This window comes from Rhinoraja longicauda, chromosome 9 (genome assembly GCF_053455715.1).
Source record: "Rhinoraja longicauda isolate Sanriku21f chromosome 9, sRhiLon1.1, whole genome shotgun sequence".
NCBI lineage: Eukaryota > Metazoa > Chordata > Chondrichthyes > Rajiformes > Arhynchobatidae > Rhinoraja > Rhinoraja longicauda.
Window position 1 is genome coordinate 38,346,402 of NC_135961.1, and position 19,284 is coordinate 38,365,685.

General features: G+C 44.1%; 1 protein-coding gene across 8 annotated transcripts in view; it reads left to right on the forward strand.

Annotated features, from left to right (window-relative positions):
- Positions 1-19,284, forward strand: part of map3k4 (mitogen-activated protein kinase kinase kinase 4) — a 116,197-nt gene that overhangs the window by 43,117 nt on the left and 53,796 nt on the right. For 7 of the 8 annotated variants that reach the window (XM_078405198.1, XM_078405199.1, XM_078405202.1 and 4 more), the window contains 2 exons: positions 4,860-6,244; positions 16,491-16,736. In XM_078405198.1, coding sequence (XP_078261324.1) covers positions 4,860-6,244; positions 16,491-16,736 — 1,631 coding nt within the window. The remainder of the gene's footprint in view (positions 1-4,859; positions 6,245-16,490; positions 16,737-19,284) is intronic. The other variant, XM_078405203.1, reaches the window with a different exon arrangement.

The window sequence follows — 19,284 nt, forward strand, 5'->3', positions numbered from 1 at the left end:
ATTTTCTTCAGAGAGAAACCATCTTTGTTCAAACTATTCATTGACAGGAAATATAGCTTGTGTTTGTTTTGTTTCTAGGCTCCCAGTAATGGCAATTATTTGACAAATATGCCAATGTTTCCTAAATGAAAACTTTGTTCCTGCCATTTTGGCAAATATTTCTCTCAAAGTTAAATAGGTACTTAATTGGATTCTTGTTTGCGAATCAAAGAAAATTTGAGCACTTGCTTATAGTGCTCTCTTTAATATTTGGTGTTGTCAGATCTACGCACTCTGTTATTCACCATGTTTTTCCTGTCATCAGAAAGGGCGGCGTGGATAAAAGTTGTACTGTTTTCCCATACATTTAAATTATTGCACTCATTTCCTCTCTGTGGCTTCCCGCATGTCACATTTTTCATTATACTTTGTATGTACCTTTTCCTTTTAAAAATGTGAACATGAGCAATGTGTAATATGAGCATAGGTTCTGAGAGAAAGACTTGCAAAAAGTAAAAGAAAACGAGTCATCATGGAATATTTTGTTCAGATTTTAAAGTGGAATGTTTATTGTTTTTTTGAGAGACACAGCATTGAAATGGGACCTATGGCCCAGAGTCATCCACGCTGACCATCACACATCCCATACACTAGCACTATCCTACACTAGCACCCATTCACACTAGATTTACGTTATCCCATTTTCCCATCCACTCCTTATGCAATGGAGTCAATTTTACACAGACCAATTAACCTACAAATCCACACGTCTTTGGGATGTGGGAGGAAACCGGAGCACCCGGAGGAAGACCACACAGTCACAGGGAGAACGTGCAAACTCCCACACAAACAGCACTCTGGGTCATGATCGAACTCTGGTCAGTGGGGCTGTGAAATAGCAACTTTACCAGCTGTATCACTTGTATATTTGCTGAAAGGTGATGATTTGAAGTTTGCACGTTCTCCCTGTGACTGCGTGAGTTTCCTCCGGGTGCTGCAGTTTCCTTTTACATCCCAAAGACGTGCAAGTTTGTAGGTTAATTGGCTTCTAACAATTGTTCCTAGTATGTAGGGAGTTGGGCCGAAGAGTCTGTTTCCATGCCATATGACTCTGTCATGTTGTTAGCCCTGTTTTTTATTCCGACACCTTTATGTACAAAAGGCAGGTCATGATTGGCAGGAACAGAAACCTGGGCCATTTGGTCTCTGGTTCAGTTGCCGTCACTCTTGTGTGACTGTTGACCCGGATGGAAGAGTGCTTAGCAGGGGACACAAACAAATGCTCACTCTGCCTCCCATCAATCTCAAAGGCGAAACGTATTTGTACCACCACGGACTGAAATGATTGATTGAAAAATGCGGCATGGAATCAGCCCGTCAGTGCACTGAGTCCTTTCCGTCCGTCGGTCATCCGTTCATGCTAGTTCCACAGTTTTGCATCAACTCCCTATGCACCAGGGACAATTTTACAAACACTAATTAACTTACTGACCTGCATATCTTTGGAGTGTGGGAGGAAATGGGAGCACCCAGAGAAAATCCATGCAGTCATGGGGAGAATGTACAAACTCCGTATAGACAGCACCTGTAGTCAGGATCGTACTCGGGTCTCTGGTGCTGTAAGGCAGCAACTCTACTGCTCTAGGAAAGAAAACTGCAGATGCTGGTTTAAATCGAAGGTAGACACAAAATGCTGGAATAACTCAGCAGGTCAGGCAGCATCACTGGAGCGAAATGGTGATGTTTTGGGTCGAGACCCTTCTTTAGACTGATGTCAGGGGATGGGGCAGGACAAAGATAGGATGTAGTAGGAGACAGGAAGACTGGTGGGAGAACTGGGGAGGGGATAGAGAGGGAAAGCAGGGACTATCTGTAGAGAAGTTAGTGTTGATACCGCTGGGGTGTAAACTACCCAAGCAAAATATGAGGTACTGTTCCTCCAATTTGCGCTGGGGCCTTACTCTGGCAATGGAGGAGGCCCAGGACAGAAAGGTCAGATTGGGAATGGGAGAGGGAGTTAAAGTGCTGAGCCACCGGAAAATCAGGTTGGTTAAGACGGACTGAGCGGAGGTGTGGAGCGAAACGATCACCGAGCCTGCGCTTGGTCTCGCCGATGTAGAGAAGTTGATACCTGGAACAGCGGATACAATAGATGAGATTGGAGGAGGTGCAAGTGAACCTCTGCCTCACCTGTAAAGACTGTAGCTGGAACAGCAGATACAGTAGATGAGGTTGGAGCAGGTGCCACTGTGCCGCCCTTAAAATTATTTTTAAAATAAATACTTTTTTAAAAAAACCCTCAAATGACTCAATAGATCGCACCAAGGTAGCTACCCTGCTACTTATGAAACCCTGAGCCAGAATCACGTCGTCTATGAATATTTTAGCACCAGGTTTCCCATGAACATAGGGTGTGCTAAACGGGTGAGAGGTGGTGCTGATGGGCCTATGGATTGGGAAATAGCAGGAACAGATTCCATCTTTCAAATATAATTAAATAAATACTTTATCTCAAACAAAAGGTAGCAGGGCTTCGGTGAGAGAGTAGGGAAATGGCACTGATTGGTTGGTGCTTTCCAAAACAGTGCAGATGTAATGGACCGAATGGCCTAGGTTTGGGATGGTTCTGTGACGTATTTCCATAAATTTCTGGCATATTTTCATTGCCCGATCTCTGGCGTAAATGATTTGCAGAGTTGCACACAGGCCTGCATTGATGAGCTAAGCAAAGCTAAAAAAGTGCGGACCGCCTGATATTATTCTTACTGTGCCTCCCTTTTGTAGAAGCATGATTAGCAAATTCTTTTTTGGAAGGTAATTTTTATTTGATTGAAATAGACTATGTACATTGGGCTAGGTATTTGTTTGGTCTGGGAAATTGGGTACTTGGGTTATTTTTGGGCAAGCCAGTGCCGTTTTTAGAGTCACGGAGATAAGCACAGAAACAGGCTCTTCAGCCCACTGAGTTTGTGCTGGCCATCAATCACACATTTGCAAAATCTTTCATTCTCAGTATTTACTCCCCAGATTTGTCCTCCCATGTATACACCGTGGGAAATTTACAATTATCAACCTGCATATCTTGGGATGTAGGAGGAAACCGGAGCACCCAGGGGAAACCCCCACGCGGCCCACTGAGAGAACATACAAACTCCATGCTGATAGAACCAGAGATTGGCATTGAACCTGGGTCTCTGGCACTGAGGCAGTGGCTTTATTAGCTACTAGACCAAGTGGACCCGTTGGGCCCAAACCTCTCCTGCATTGGTGCAGCACCCTCTGCTCCCCTCCTTCCCTCTCTCCTCCTCCCTCACTCCTCCTCCCTCACTCCTCCCTCCCTCACTCCTCCCTCCCTCACTCCTCCCTCCCTCACTCCTCCCTCCCTCACTCCTCCCTCCCTCCCTCACTCCTCCCTCACTCCTCCCTCCCTCACTCCTCCCTCCCTCCCTCACTCCTCCCTCCCTCACTCCTCCCTCCCTCCCTCACTCCTCCCTCCCTCACTCCTCCCTCACTCCTCCCTCCCTCCTCCCCCCCCCCTCTCCTCCTCCCCCCCTCCTCTCCTCCTCCCCCCCTCCTTTGCAGCCAGTGTGTTTCTTTTAAACTTTGTAAAGGAATACCCTGGACTTTAAGATTTTTTTAAAACTTCAATTATCTGTAACCTAAAACCAAATGACAAAATAATCTGGTCTTTGTCCTGTGAATGGTTGTCTGGGAAAACTTGAATTGGCTGTGGATGGACAGAGGGCTCCGCTGCAACTTTCTTGGCCCTTTAACATTTAAAATGTAGCACAGTAAATGGTGGGATTTGTCCTCTGGTTGTCCCAAAGCATCTTTTTAACAGTTGAGCTGATCTGTTGGTCACAGTACAACAGCAAGAGTAATTCCATTCTTGAGTGCCAATTAAGACATGACATTTATTTGTATTCATGGCACAGGTCAGCTTTCCACTGAACTTTCCACTGGTGCATCCTGGAGTTGTGAATGGCAACACAGAAACACCCATTTAAAAAATGTTTTGTTACAGAAATGTTGTTGCATCTTCCTGAGGTTCAACTTTACACCAAAGTGCATGGCAGACCACACATCTACAAGTCATTCTTCAGCTTTTGCAGCCTTGGGATAATTGGATTTGTGATGGAAACGTTTAAAAAGGGGATGCATTTTATTTTCTTCTTAAATTACCATTCATTTTACCACTGTCAATCGTTTAATGTTTGAGTTGGGTGTTAAATTGAGCAGACTCTTTCGGCTGGATTGAGCACGTTTAACAATGCAGCATGTTTTATGGCAAGTTTAAGCTTCCAAGCGTGATACATTTAAACAGAGCTTGCACGACACAAACTCCTAATTTTGCATCTGAACATAAACCCATGAAAGGATGTCGTTTGGAATGTGCAAGGCATTTAAAGCCCTTTTTCGAAGCTGTCCCTGACAGATCTGATTTCAGTAGGGCAATTGACTCCTGGCATAACATGCTGGGTGTGGGACACAGCTGCACATCTTTGTAGGATGTAGGAGGAAACCGGAGAAAATCCACGTGGTCGGAGGGAGAATGTGCAAAATCCACGCAGACAGCATCCAAGGTCAGGATCATTCCCGGGTATCTGACACTGAGGTAGCAGCTGTACAAACTGTGACAATGTGCCGCTTACATAACCTTTTATTGATTGAATATTGCCGTTCCACATTACTGCTTGAATTGTATGTGTGTTAGACCATTCCTCGTGCTATTGTTCATTCACAATCTTCTAATGGAAAATCGAACTGGTGTCGCAGCTTTTTGAAAAAGGAATTTTTATTTTTCTTAGCGGGATTTTTATCTGCTTTTCAATGGAATGGAGAAAGATTTTTCAATAACTATTTCTTTCTTTAAATTTCAGAAAAGGTACCCATACCAAAGCACACAGCACCTAAAGACAAGACCATTGAAAATGTGGCAGGATTCAGTGATAAACAAGAAAGGAAGCTGCGATCCAATATGCGAACGACAGAAAGAGACCACAAGAAAACCGTGCAATGTGCATTCATGCTGGATCCTATCTCTGGGTCGTCTGCAAAGAATTCAATTCCTAACAAGCCTTACCTGTGCCTCAGTTGCAGCAACCCCAACCCTCCTGTTGCCATGCCCCTCAGTAGACCCACACGGCAGACTTCCCGTACGGACTGCCCGGCCGACCGACTGAAGTTCTTTGAAACTTTGCGATTACTACTTAAGCTTACCTCAGTATCCAAACGGAAGGAGAAAGAGCAGAGGGGACAGGAAAATACCTCATATGAGTGGGGGAACAGAACAAACGAACTTATCTGGCTGGAGCTGCAAGCTTGGCATGCGAGTCGTAGCATTAGTGACCAAGATGTTTACCTGTACACAGCGCGCCAGGCGGTCCCTGATATTATTAATGATATATTGAACTTTAAAGTAAATTATAGAAACCTTGGCGCATGTAAAGCTGGTGGTGATGCTGGTGGTGATGCTGATGCTGCTGGAGTGGATGATATTTTTGAGCAGAAGACTGACTGTATTAGGACTTCAGGAACGCACGTCTTTGGTTGCAGTGACTATCAGGAACACCTCCAGTGTCAGAGAATAGCATTTGAGCAGGTGAAAAGTATTATGGAGCTGCTAGAGTCTGTGGAAGCACTTTACCCATCGTTGCAGGCCCTCCAGAAGGACTATGAGAGGTATGCTGCAAAAGATTTTCAGAGCAGAGTGCAGGCGCTCTGCTTATGGCTAAACATAACCAAGGACCTGAATCAGAAATTGAATTTGATGAGAACTGTTTTGGGCATTGAGAAATTACCAAACATTGGCTGGCCAGTGTTTGAAATCCCATCTCCACGTCCTTCTGGAACAAGTGACCCGGACGAGGAAAGAGATGAGAGCAAGAATTGCTTACAGGCTTGTCCCTTGGAAAATGAAGACCAGGAAGATGAAGACACTGGGTCTGGAGATGACAGAGAGCACGGTTCTCACAGGCACAAAGAAGGGGTACATGTTCACTTTCATCCTTTGGAGTTTTTCCCAAAGAGATTTGAGAGATCTGTATCCGAAGATGAAACGTCATTGACGGGAAACCTGCCCTCTGAGTGCCCACCTGAAGCGGGTTTCAACAGGAATTGTCAGATGTCTATTTACAGGCCTTTTGTTGATAAAGCACTGAAACAAATGGGACTGAGGAAACTTATAATGAGGCTTCACAAATTAATGGATGGGTCTCTGCAAAGGGCACGAGTAGCACTGGAGAAAGATGTCAGTACACTGGAGGTAAGAGCTCTGCTGAGCAGCGGTGTCATTTGCGACAATTTTCACTACTTCACCAGGACCTTCAGTGATACTTTATTGTCACACATATCTAAGTACAGAGAAATGCTTTGTTTTGCATACAACTCGGTAAAATCATACAGCAGACCTCACGTAGGCAGCACACAAGTGTCGCCACGTTTCTGGCTCTGACAAAGGACAGTCGTATCTTCCCTCCTTATCTTCTGCTTGCCACTGCATCACGTCTCCCCATCGTTCTCGGCGGCCATTGTTGGGTCCTTTTGTTATCGCTTGATTTCTACCTTTAAACATTCACCTTTTTATAAAATACATTTTCTTGGCACTGTAATAAGGTCACACTGGCCGCTGGACATGAGTTATTATTTTGATTTAATGACCTTTCAACCGAACTGGAAATATTTGGGAGTTTTAACAAAATTTTATTGAAGTGCAGAGTCTGGGCGAGAAAGGGTGAGAGATGAGGAAAGACCAAAGGCAGCACGGTGGTGCAGTTCTTAGAGCTGCTGTCTCATAGTGGCAGAGACCCAGATCGGATCCTGACCTTTGTGTGGAATTTGCACGTTCTCCTGTGACCAAATGGCTTTCCCCCCGGTACTCCCATTTCCTCTCGTGTCCCAAAATCGTAAGAGATTGTGGCTTAATTGACTGTTTTAATTTGCCACTTGTGTGTAGGGAGGTGATGCGAAAGTGGGATAACATAGAACTGGTGTGAACGGTGATTGATGGTCGGCCAAATGGCCGATGGGCTAAATGGCCTGTTTCCATGTTGTATATTTAAACCTAAACAAAGGGGAGCTTGGAGATAGTGTGACCACCTTTTCCAGATGATAAGGTGGGAAACATAGAAAATCGGTGCAGGAGTAGGCCATTCGGCCCAATGAGCCAGCACCGCCATTCAATATGATCATGGCTGATCATCCAAAATCAGTACCCTGTTCCTGCTTTTTCCCCATATCCCTTGATTCCTTTAGCCCTGAGCTAAATCTAACTCTCTTGAAAACATCAAATGCCAATCACCTAAATCCATGTGAGGGATTAAGCCATCTCTGAACCACAGAAGCTATTTGGAGCACTCCTGATTTATTTTAGCAAATAATTCTTTTCTCTCAAGCCCGAGAGGCAATATTGATTAAATCTAGTGTAATGGAACCTTCCTCCTCCTCTTTTGCCCAATGGAACAATATAGCTCCAAAGTGCTTCTGTCACTCTGCAAGGGCACAAGCCAATTTCCACTACTTTTGGCCACTGACTTGGATTTGCAGAGACCAAATAGATCTTTAATGACAATGAGCTGCTGCTTGTGCACCAAAGCTACCTCCGCACTCATGCAAACATGCATGATGACAGTTCAAAGTTACTGTTCTGACTTTCCCACATACTGGCCTCCTTGTGAAGCCGAGCAATGGATTCCAATGTTGTGGTAGTCCCAGAACCAGCTTGCAGTGGGAAATTCGATTGAACAAGATGGTCTGGGCTACATCCACAACTCTCTGGAATTTCTTATGACGGAGCTGTCCCCAAACTATGCTGTGACGCATCCCGATAAAATGCTTTCTGTGGTGCATCTGTGCACTTAAATAATTAAGTTAATTAAATGTTCTTGTTCTGTTATCTATTCTAATTTGAATGTCGGAGACTTTAGAAGCATGTGCTTTGACAATTCGGTCTAAGGTCTGGCAAATTTAGGATAGAGGCATGCAAAACAAGTTGGGACTGTGCTCGAGTTGGTGGTGATTGTGTGTGATTCACTGCCGTTCGCAGACTCCAGGCCAGAAGGATCTTGGTGACAAATGTGGTTCCAACAGCATTCAGTGTTGCAGAATGACTGGATCTTTGTTAGCAGTACAATCCTATCGGCGCTCACCCTAGTCTGCAGATGTGAGAGTGTGGGATGATGGCAGGGAATCGGAGGGGGTTAACTATTAGATATCTAAACCGATCAAGAGTCTATAATAAAAGAAGAGAAAGGTTTATCTCATCCAGGCTAATGGAGAATATTTTGCTCATGATTCCAGCATCTGCTGTTCCTTTTGTCTCCAAAGCAAAAATTTGACTGAAAGCCAGACTGAAAGAAGTGCTTATGTTTGAGGGTTGGAAGAGATAGTGGGAGGGATTAAGCTGTGGAAGAATTGACACTCAAGGACCTGGACTTTAAAATGACGGTGGTTGAGACCAACCTGCACGGTATGGTGAGCATGTGTGATGGGTGATTAGGACTTGGTGCAAGTCAGAAAGCAGATGGTCGAGTTATGAGGGAGCTTATGAACAGCAGGTGCTTGGAGGGATTTTGGCCAAGAGAGCAATAAGTATTGGTGATGCACGGGATAAATAGCTGAAGTGGAAATCCCAACAGGGAAGAGTGCCAAATGTATTGGAGGTGGGCTTTTCCGGAAGTTGAGGTCACAAACTAAATATTAAAAAAACATAGTATGGGTGTCTGAAAATTGGTTTCAATGCAAATCTTTTTTTTTGTACTTGTTCTCAGAAAAGAGATAGTTAGAAAACTAATGTGTGGGTTCAAAAATTATACGTTTTTATTTAATGCACAGAATTAGGAAATTTGAGAATTATTTTTACATAGAACTTTTCTGCAATATGAAAGATGGTGAAAGTATTTTTTGGTATCTCTTTGTATGTCTTTTTTTATAGTGTGAAATTCACTATTCGATAGTATTACGTTTTTCACACAATACGGAATGAGTTGCCAGAGGAGATAGTTGAGGCAGGTACGATAATGACATTTGGAGAGGTACGTGGATAGGAAATGTTCAGTGGGATATGAGCCAAATGCAGAGATGGGGCATCTTGGTCGGCATGGACAATTTGGGCAAAAGGCTTGTTTTTGTGCTGTGTGACTGACTCCACAACATGTTTTTTTTAGAAAGTTTTGACTTTCCTATTAAACCTGTTTATCAGAATTGGGCGATGTTGGGATTTGAGAATGGGATCGTACAAGTTTGGAGCTCATAGGCACTAGGTTGGAACTGACAAAAATGAGGTCTGGTTTATATCCCCTTCTCCATCATCCACTGTTGAATAACTGTGGAAGCTTAGGGTCATGGATGAGATGGAGATTGTGTGAGTCCATCCAGTTTTCCAACAGCTCTCCATTCTCGTCTGTATCTTGATAGCCCCATCGATTACTGTGGCAATTAAAGTCTCCTATGAAGATTTTGTTTCTGCACTTACCAACCGCATCAGGAGACGTATGAAACTCCCGAGTAGGTGGTTTGTAGATAGAGGTGATCGAAATGTCTCCATCAACATGCACTCAATACTTCAATATCATTCTCAGCAAATATAGATGTAGAACAGACTGGGATGCCCAATTTGACAAAGATTACACTTCCATACTGTTCATGTAGCCTTTCAACCACCAATCTCATGCCAGAAATATGGGGCCGGATGTCATCTGTGCCGTGATGTGTCTCTTGCAAACACGGAGCTTGACACTGATTTCTGACACAGATGTCCTGTTTAGCTGCTGAAATTCCTTCAACATTGAAAGACAGAACTATGATTGCTGGTCCTGAAAAGATTTTTAGATTTAGATTTAGAGATACAGCGTGGAAACAGGCCCTTCGGCCCACCGAGTCCGTGCCACCCACCGAGTCCGTGCCGCCCAGCAATCCCCGCACATTAACACTATCCTACACCCACTAGGGACAATTTTTACATTTACTCAGTCAATTAACCTACAAACCTATACGTCTTTGGAGTGTGGGAGGAAACCGAAGATCTCGGAGAAAACCCACGCAGGTCACGGGGAGAACGTACAAACTCAGTATAGACGGCGCCAGTAGTCAGGATCGAACCCGAGTCTCCAGAGCTGCATTCGCTGTAAGGCAGCAACTCTACCGCTGCGCTACCGTGCCACCCTAAAAGGAGACAAAAGGAGCTTCCGTCTTGTTCTTGAGGTAACATTGCAGTTGGTAGCGATGGATACAGTGTGTGGTGTGGTAACCGGATTCGCAGATACTTGTAGAATCTGACAGGGACCGCGACGAGAACGCTCCTGCTTTGGCCAACCGTGGATAACCTGGTGCAGTCTCAACAGACTGCGGACAGGCACGGGGAGGAGCAAATCAAACATGCTGAAGTGGGGATATACTGAAGATGCGGCAGACTGCGAGTGCGGACGGGGCCTCCAGACAATGGAGGCCTCTCTCTCTATCCCTCCCCCACTCAAGAGGCACTAGGCTCTCATTTCCACCCAACAAACAGCTAAATAAGGCCTGACATGCTGCATGACACATGCACTGTAAAGGATCTTGCAGAGACCAACGACGTGGCACTAAAACTTGCTCACTATTGGCAAACAGTTGTGTGATGACACGTGTGAATAAAAACTCGTATGAATGGGCAAGAGCAGAGATAGAGGCACTTTGCTACCAGTTATGTCTCTTGAGGCCCTTGCTCAGTGCTGTGGCCACTTTGCCGTTTCTTGCAGCGATGACCTAAAAATGTGAGTTAGGATGCATGTGGCCAAGCTGTGGATGAGCACGTTTATTTTTAGGCCAACATGGGCCCGCTGAACAGCATATTATTCATGGATTTGACAGAATCATACAGCATGGAAGTGGGCTCTTTGGCCCAACTGGTCATAAGTAGGGTCATAAACAGGCCATTCAGCCCATCAAGTCCACTCTGCCATTCAATCATGGCTGATCTATTTTTCCGTCTCAACCCCATTTGGGGCACACAATGGACAATTGTCAGCTGTGGGATAGGTGATAACGAGTATACCGACAGGAACACAATGGGGCGACAGTAAAACTAGTACGACGACTGAGGAAGGGGGGAGGGACAGAGAGAGAGGGGATGCAAGGATTTGTTGAAGTTAGAGAAATCAATGTTCATAACGCTGGGTTGTAAGCTGCCCAAGTGAAATATGAGGTAATTGTGTACACTATTCAAATGCTGTAAGTGTGTTTAATCATCACAAGAGTTGTAAATAATTGGGTGAATACGGCAGTAGAGTGCAGTGTAAGATGTTTGAATACCCGGGTAGGTCTTGGGAGTTTATTTTACTTTCATTTTAATGTCTTTCTCCTGATTTTTCCTTAACTTCTAGTTATATGAAAGTCCGGGACATCTCACCATGCTTTTTTAAAATTAGTCACTGAGCATAAGTTCCTATTTTGTCCCCAGGTGTTACTTTTATCCTGCACAGTGGTTTACTACATTTCACAACTCTTACATTCTTTTGTCTGTTCTCACTCCTAACTGACAATTAAATACTCTTGACATGAAGCTTCTACCAAACGTAGACTGGGCCATCATTCCGCTGAACACCTTCGCTCAGACCGCCTGAACCTACCTGATCTCCCGGGTTCTAAACACTTTAATTCTCCTTCCCATTCCCACACAGACCTTTCTGTCCTAGGTCTCCTCCTTTGTCAGAGTGAGGCTAAACACAAATTGGAGGAACAGCATCTCATATTTCGCTTGGGCGGCTTATAGCCCAGTGGTATGAAAAGTGATTTCTCTAACTGCAGGTAGCCCCGGCATTCCCTCTCTCTCTATCCCTCCCCAACCCAAGTCGCACTAGGCTCTCGTTTCCACCCAACAAACAGCCTACAATGGCCTGTTTCCTTTATCATCGTTACTTTTTTGCATATCTTTTATTCATTGTTCTTATCTCTCTACATCATCTACATCTCTCGTTTCCCGAGCCAGTCTTAAAAATGCCAATTAAAAAAGACGTTTTTCATCATTGTTGCCATATTTTAAATGCTTATTGAAATCTATCATTAAGATATTTCCAGCACAGAAACCAGCTACAGCAGATACTCCCTCCCCATGGCATGCATGTTCTGCATAAGCCGTCACTTTATGTCTATTAACTCTATAGACATCTCCTGCACTTCTCTTTGTAAACCCCCACTTTAATGTATCTCTGCTTTTATTCTCAGCTACTTCATGTGAAAGAGTGTTTCACATCTTTTTACTTATTCCAAGGCCTTTTACATAGAACACAGAACAGTACGGTACAGGAACGGGCCCATCAGCCTGCAATATTTGTGCCGAACATGATCTCATCTGCCTGCACATGATCCACATCCCTCTATTCCCTGCACTTCATGTGCCAATCTAAAAGCCTCTTAAATTCCACAATTGTATCTGCCTCCACCACTACCACTGGCAATGCGTTCTAGGCCCCCACCACACTTTGGTGTAAAAGAACATGCCCTTCCACATCTCCATTAAACCTTCCCCCATCTCACCTTAAAGCTATGCTCTAGTGATGGACATTTCTACCCTGGGAAAAAGGTTCTGCCTATCTACCTTATCTGCATCTCTCATAATTTTATATACTTCACTCAAATCTCCTCTCAACCTCCAATGTTTCAGACAAAATGTATTCTGTTATTGCAGAATTTTCCATTTGTTTATATCATATCATATCATATCATATATATACAGCCGGAAACAGGCCTTTTCGGCCCACCAAGTCCGTGCCGCCCCAGTGATCCCCGCACATTAACACTATCCTACACCCACTAAGGACAATTTTAACATTTACCCAGCCAATTAACCTACATACCTGTACGTCTTTGGAGTGTGGGAGGAAACCGAAGATCTCGGAGAAAACCCACGCAGGTCACGGGGAGAACGTACAAACTCCTTACAGTACAGCACCCGTAGTCAGGATCGAACCTGAGTCTCCGGCGCTGCATTTCGCTGTAAAGCAGCAACTCTACGGCTGCGCTACCGTGCCGCCCTTAATATATAGTATTGTGTTTCTATGGCCTTTTACTCTGCTGCAAATAAGTATGTCATTGTTTGGTTGTCAGTATTTATGATGATCAAACACTCTTCCCCCCCCCCCCCCGCCCTGGAAGTCTCCCCGAAAATGTGGCACCTAGGCTGGGCAAGGCAGCCAATCTCGACCTCATTGGGACTTCCATGGCCAATTTGTCAATTCAGCCGCTAGAGGTCGCTAGGGGTGCCGCGAGAAATACCCCCGCCCTGGAAGTCTCCCCGAAAATGTGACATCTAGGCTGGGCAAGGCAGCCAATCTCGACCTCATCGGGACTTCCATGGCCAATCTTTGGGTTGAAATTGCAACCTGCGGCCGGGGCTCTGGAACTCCAGCCTAGCTGGAGCCAGCACATGTATTCCCATAGCTGCTTTCCTTGGCCGGCTTTGCAGGCCGGTATCTCGCCGGCCTCACCCCCCTCGTAATTTTATTGTACACGTACGGCATATTCTTGGAAAATTCTTGGGTATTATAATAAAGACTTCAACCTGTTATGCCATTTAAAAGTATAATAATCATAGGGAATATATTTAGCGATGTCCATATGGCGCTAGTGTGAAACGGCCTTTAGTGGTCAGTCGACAGGAGCTGTCCGTGACAAATGTTTAGGGGTTCCCTGAGACATGAAAATTATTTCAAGGGTTCCGCAAAGGTAAAAAGGTTGAGAAACACTGTGTTAGGGTGATCAAAGATAGTTTTAAGGAGTTCCTCAAAAGGAGGAGAGGGACATTTAGGGGTAGGGGTAGGGAATACCTTGGCTTTGGGCATTTGAAGGATGCCGCATTAGAGGATGTACATCAGGAGATACAGGGAACTGCAGATGCTGGAATGTTGAGTAAAGAGCAAGATGCTGGATGAACTGGTTTAAAAGACTCCGGCAGGTACATGGATGGCAAAAGGTTTAGAGGAATATGGGCTTGGGGTACAGGTTGCGTTCCCTAGACACCATGTGTTACAGAAAATTGCATTACAGCGACCATTGTGTCAATGGCGGAAAAAGGGGTTGAAGGTTAGAGAGTCTCAGACTCACAATGACAGTTATATTTCCAGCAAAAATAAAGGTCTTTTAAAAAGCAACAAGTTTATTTTAGTTACTACAAGCTAAAGATACTAAAGGCTGCATGTTACATTGTTTAAATCGAGTATCATTGCACATGTATGGAAGTGATGGCATGTCAAATTCACTGGCCGCCCACGGTTAAGGTAGTCTGATTACTGCGAGCAAACTGGTTTTTTCCCCTTATACTGTTTCAATACAAGTTTTTTGTTCTGCTTGTTAATTTTCAAAATAACTTTTATGTGGTTCATATGTTCCTGATCGAAATTACATTCTAACTAATACAAATGGTGATATCTAATTCACCAGTCGTGTTATATCCAGTTTGTGTTATGGAAAATGTGCGCTATAGCAGTATCACCTGTACTTGTAAAACCACAAAAGCAAGCACAATCCTGCTTATTTGTTTCATAACTGTGTCAAAGTTCAGGTCTGTTTAACACGATATGCTACAGTGGAAGTTGGAAGAGTTCCAATTTCCAGGATTGCCATTATTTTGAGTGTTTAAAAGTATCAGATTTGTGGGACGAATGCCAGTATAATTTCCCAGAATGGAAGTATCAAATAGAGGGCCTAGCTTTAAGGTGAGATGGGCAAAGTTTAAAGATGATGTGTGGGACAAGTTTTTGTTTCACTCGGAGAATGGTGAGTGCCTGGAACGCACTGCAGGGCTGCAGGGAGTGGGGGTGGAGGCAGTCATGATAGTGGCGTTTATGAGACTTTTGGATAAATACATGGGAATGGAGGGAAATGGATTATGTCAAGAGTTGGTCTTGGCAACATGTTTGGCACAGACAATGTGGTCTGAAGGGCCTGTTCTATCTTCTATCATGCATCATTTGAGATAAATTGGGTAGATTTATGTTCAGCACACCAAGCTGTTTATGGAAACCAAAAGCAATATCTTGAAGATAAACACTGGCAGGATATAGCAACTTCCTGCAATCACTTTGCCAAGGATCTTGAGATATTTCTATTTAAAAACTAGTGTTGTCTAGTGTTGTCATCAGCTTGAAGTTTCACCGTGTCCATCTTTGCCCCAAGTTGTCGGACCACCAAGGTTCTACCTGCTGCAGGAGAACTGGTGTCTTCACTTTGTCATCTCCTACCACCTTCTCAAGTTGCCTCTCCTCCTTGAACTGCCGACTATGCATTTTTGTTGACTCCCACGCTCACCAATGTTTTCAATACTTTCTCGGATAATATTCCGTCTTGCCTTCAAATCTTTCATCGCCACCTTCCTCAAAAAAAAATTGTTGGCCTCTCCGTCCTTGCAAGTTGCGGGTTCATTTCGTGCAATAACTCCATGGGCACTTAATGGGAGCAAATCTTGCATTTTGTTTGCCACCTGTGGTAAAATATGGGTAATCCAGTTGTTCATGTGCCCTGAGTGTTCAATATCCAGTGTACTGGAGGCCCAGTTCCCATGCTCCCTTAAAACTTGGCAGCTTTTGTTTAAAAGCCACTAGGTGCACTGGAAAAGTTGTTATATTACTGAGAAACATCTTTAAAAATGTTTAGGGGTATTAATAGGAGTCTTTAGTTTTAGTTTAGAGATACAGCGTGGAAACAAGCCCTTCGTCCCACTGAATCCGCGCCGAGCAACGATCACCTCATACACTAACACTATCCGACACACTAGGGGCAATTTACAATTTTTACCGATTAACCTGCAAACCAGTACTTCTTTAGATTGTGGGTGGAAACCAGAGCACCTGTTGAAAACCTACGCGGTCACAGGGTGAATGTACAAACTCCGTACGGACAGCAGGCGCAGTCAGGATCGAACCTAAGTCTCTGGCACGGTAATGCAGCAACTCTACTGCTGTACCACTGCGCTGAGTCGTAGATTCAGAGCATGAAAACGGGGCCTTTGGCCTAACTTGGTCATGCTGACCAAGATGCCCATCTGCACTAGTCCATAGCCTATACCCTATGTATTGATATTCAGTAGACCGCAAAATCGGATCGGAAATGTTGACTGATTCTCTTCACACAGATGAGGTCTGACTCTGCTGAATGTTTCCAGCACTTTTTTGTTTTGTTTTGGATTGGATGTGCTGGAGCAGTTACTTGTTCTGCAGTTTAGGTCTCCAGTTGGCATGTTGACTGGTCCCAAGGCTCTTCCTGCATCCTGTGCTCTCAGCTGTTTCTTGATATTATGTGGTGTGAATCAAGATAGGTTTCTGTGACAGTGGTGACCTCAAAAGAAAACTGATTTGATTTGATTGACAGAGGAAGATTTGCTAATTGTGAAGCCAGAGGAAGGAAAGTAGGGGTGGGGAGAAATAAGTGGGGCACAGGGGAGGGGAGAAAGAAAGGGGAATGGGGGTGGGGGGTTTGTTAGAGGTTATCTAAAATTGGAGAATTCAGTATTAAATGAACAATGTTTTTTGTTTGTGTTTCAGTTCTTTGCTGTTCCAGAGCCCTTGAGTTGCCACGATTACCTGCCTGTATTGTCCCACACATCTTCCTGCACAAAGCAGAAAGGCAGCAGTGTGTCGTGGGAACAGTTGGAGGCCATGGAGCTCCCATCATTCCAGCCTGCATACTTGGTCTTGTGCCGGGTTCTCCTCAATGTGATTCATGAGTGCTTGAAGCTGAGGCTGGAGCAGAGACCTGCTGGAGAGCCCTCGCTGCTGAGCATTAAACAGGTGGGCGGCCAACTGTCCAGAGGCCAGAGGGTTTAATAGTCATATGCACTGACAACAGAGCAACAAAAGTCGTCTTTGCAGTAGCATAACAGGCTTGTCAAAGTTTGTCATAGAGTGATGTAATGTAGAAACAGGCTCAACTTGCCCACACCAGCCGACATGTCCCAGCTACACTAGTCCCACCTGGCTGCGCTTGGTCCATATCCCTCCAAACCTGTCCTATCCATGTACCTGTCTAACTGTTTCTTAAACATTGGGATAGTCCCAGCCTCAACTACATCCTTTGGCAGTTTGTTCCATACACCCACCACCTTTTGTGTGAAAAAGTTACTCCTCAGATTCTTTTCCCCTTCACCTTGAACCTATGTCCTCTGGTCCTCGATTCCCCTACTCTGGGCAAGAGATTCTGTGCATCTACCTGATTTATTCCTCTCGTGATTTTATACACTATAAGATCACCCCTCATCCTCCTGCACTCCAAGGAATAGAGACCCAGCCTACTCAACCTCTCCCTTTAGCTCAGACCCTCTAGTCCTGGCAACAGCCTCGTAAATCCTCTCTGAACTCATTCAAGCTTGACAATATCCTATAACATGGTGCCCAGAACTGAACACAATACACTAAATGCGATCTCACCAACGTCTAAGAACAGCAACATGACCTCCCAACTTCTATACTCAATACTGACTGATGACGATCAATGTGCCAAAAGCCTTTTTAACCACCTTATCTCCTTGCGACTCGACCTTCAAGTTTGTTGAATCATAGAGCAAAAGATGAGAATTTTATGCATGACTTTCACTTTTCTGAGCAGATAATTAATGTAAGTTCATGTAGAAACAAGGAACTGTAGTGCTGGAGTAACTCGACTAGTCAGTCAGCATGCCTGGAGAACATGGATAGGTAATGTTTTGGGTTGGAACCTTCTTCAGACTGATTGACCTATGTATTCTGACATGATGCATGTCAGCTTGGTTTGGCAACTGCTTTGCGCTTGACCGCCTGAACCTGCAGAGTGTGGTGAACACAGCCCAGTCCATCCCAGGCTCGGCACTTCCTTCCATCCAGTCCATTGCATCAAGAAGAATGGAAGATGTGGCCACTTCCTTTTTACTTTTCTATCTTCTGGGAGAAGTTGCAGAAGTCTAAAAGCCCAGATTTCCAGTCTTAAGAACAGTTCCTTTCCCACTGCTATCCGACTCCTGAACCAAACATCTCCTACACACCCCATTCCCTGAGGAGTTGCCACACATTCTTACATCATTCAATCATTCCATTATTGTGCTTTAATATTCTTTTGCACTATTCATATTTTGTACCATAATCTTGCATCATTCTGCTGTTTTGTACTCACCGTATTTATTGTTATTATTGCTGTCTGTATACTATTTACTCGGTGGGCTTCCTTTGAACAAGGAATTTCATTGCACTATGATGTATGTGACACAAAATTAAGCTGATCGTAAGAAAAAATATCTCAATGTGTAGGCCCATAAAATTAAATGATTATTCACTCAAAATTTCCCTTAAATTATTTGATTAGTTGAAAACTGAGGACCTGTGTGAAGCTTAAGATTGGCTAAAGGAATAAATTGCCTATGCATAACATTCAATAGATTGATTATCGTAATTAATTTAAACTCTAATTAATTGGCTTCTGTAAATTGCCCATAGTGTGTAGGACATTGAGCTAGTGTATGGATGGCCGCTGGTCAGTGTGGACTTGTTGGGCCGAAGGGCCTGTTTTCCTGTTGTAAATACTGAACTAAACTAAATAACGTTCTCCTTTTTTAGAAATCAATGAGATCCTGTACATTATATTTATGTATCCAGGTTAGATATTACTGCAAACATTTAGAAAGAAATTCCGTCTGACGGGAGATTGGATACTTCCAGCAAAAGAACCATGAGATTACATCAAAGCCAGTGGTTTTGGAAATATCCATTTTTTTGTTTTTTATTTGTCAGGTGGTAATTACATAGATATAATGGAGCATCAGTAATGTGTTAGATGCGGTTTGGTTTAAATAAAGACTTCCTAAAACATGTCTGAAGAAGAGTCCCAGCTTGAAATGTCACCTATCCATGTTCTCCAGACTTGCTGAAGAACACAAAGTCCCGACCTGAGGCATCGCCTGTTCATATTTTCCAGAGATGCTGCCTGACCCGCTGAGTTACTCCAGCACTTTGTGTCCTTTTGTGTAAACCAGCATCTGTAGTTCCTTGTTTCTTCAGAGATGCTGCCTGACCCGTTGAGTTTCTCTTCCTTCCTAATACCCATTGAGGTACATGCCCAGCATCAACTTGTACGTGTCTGGGTTCAGTCATGGTAGTGGTATCGAAAACTGGGCATGGTTTTAAGGTGAGAAGTAGGGGATCTAAGAGATCAGATTTTTTTTTTACAGAGAGAGTGTGTGAGATAACTGGAAGACGCTGCCAAAGAGATGATGAAATCAGATAGAGCCATTATGCTTAAGGGGCATTTAGACAGATACTTAACATTCACGCAGCTGCTAGGAACCATATTTTAGTGATGAATGATGGACAT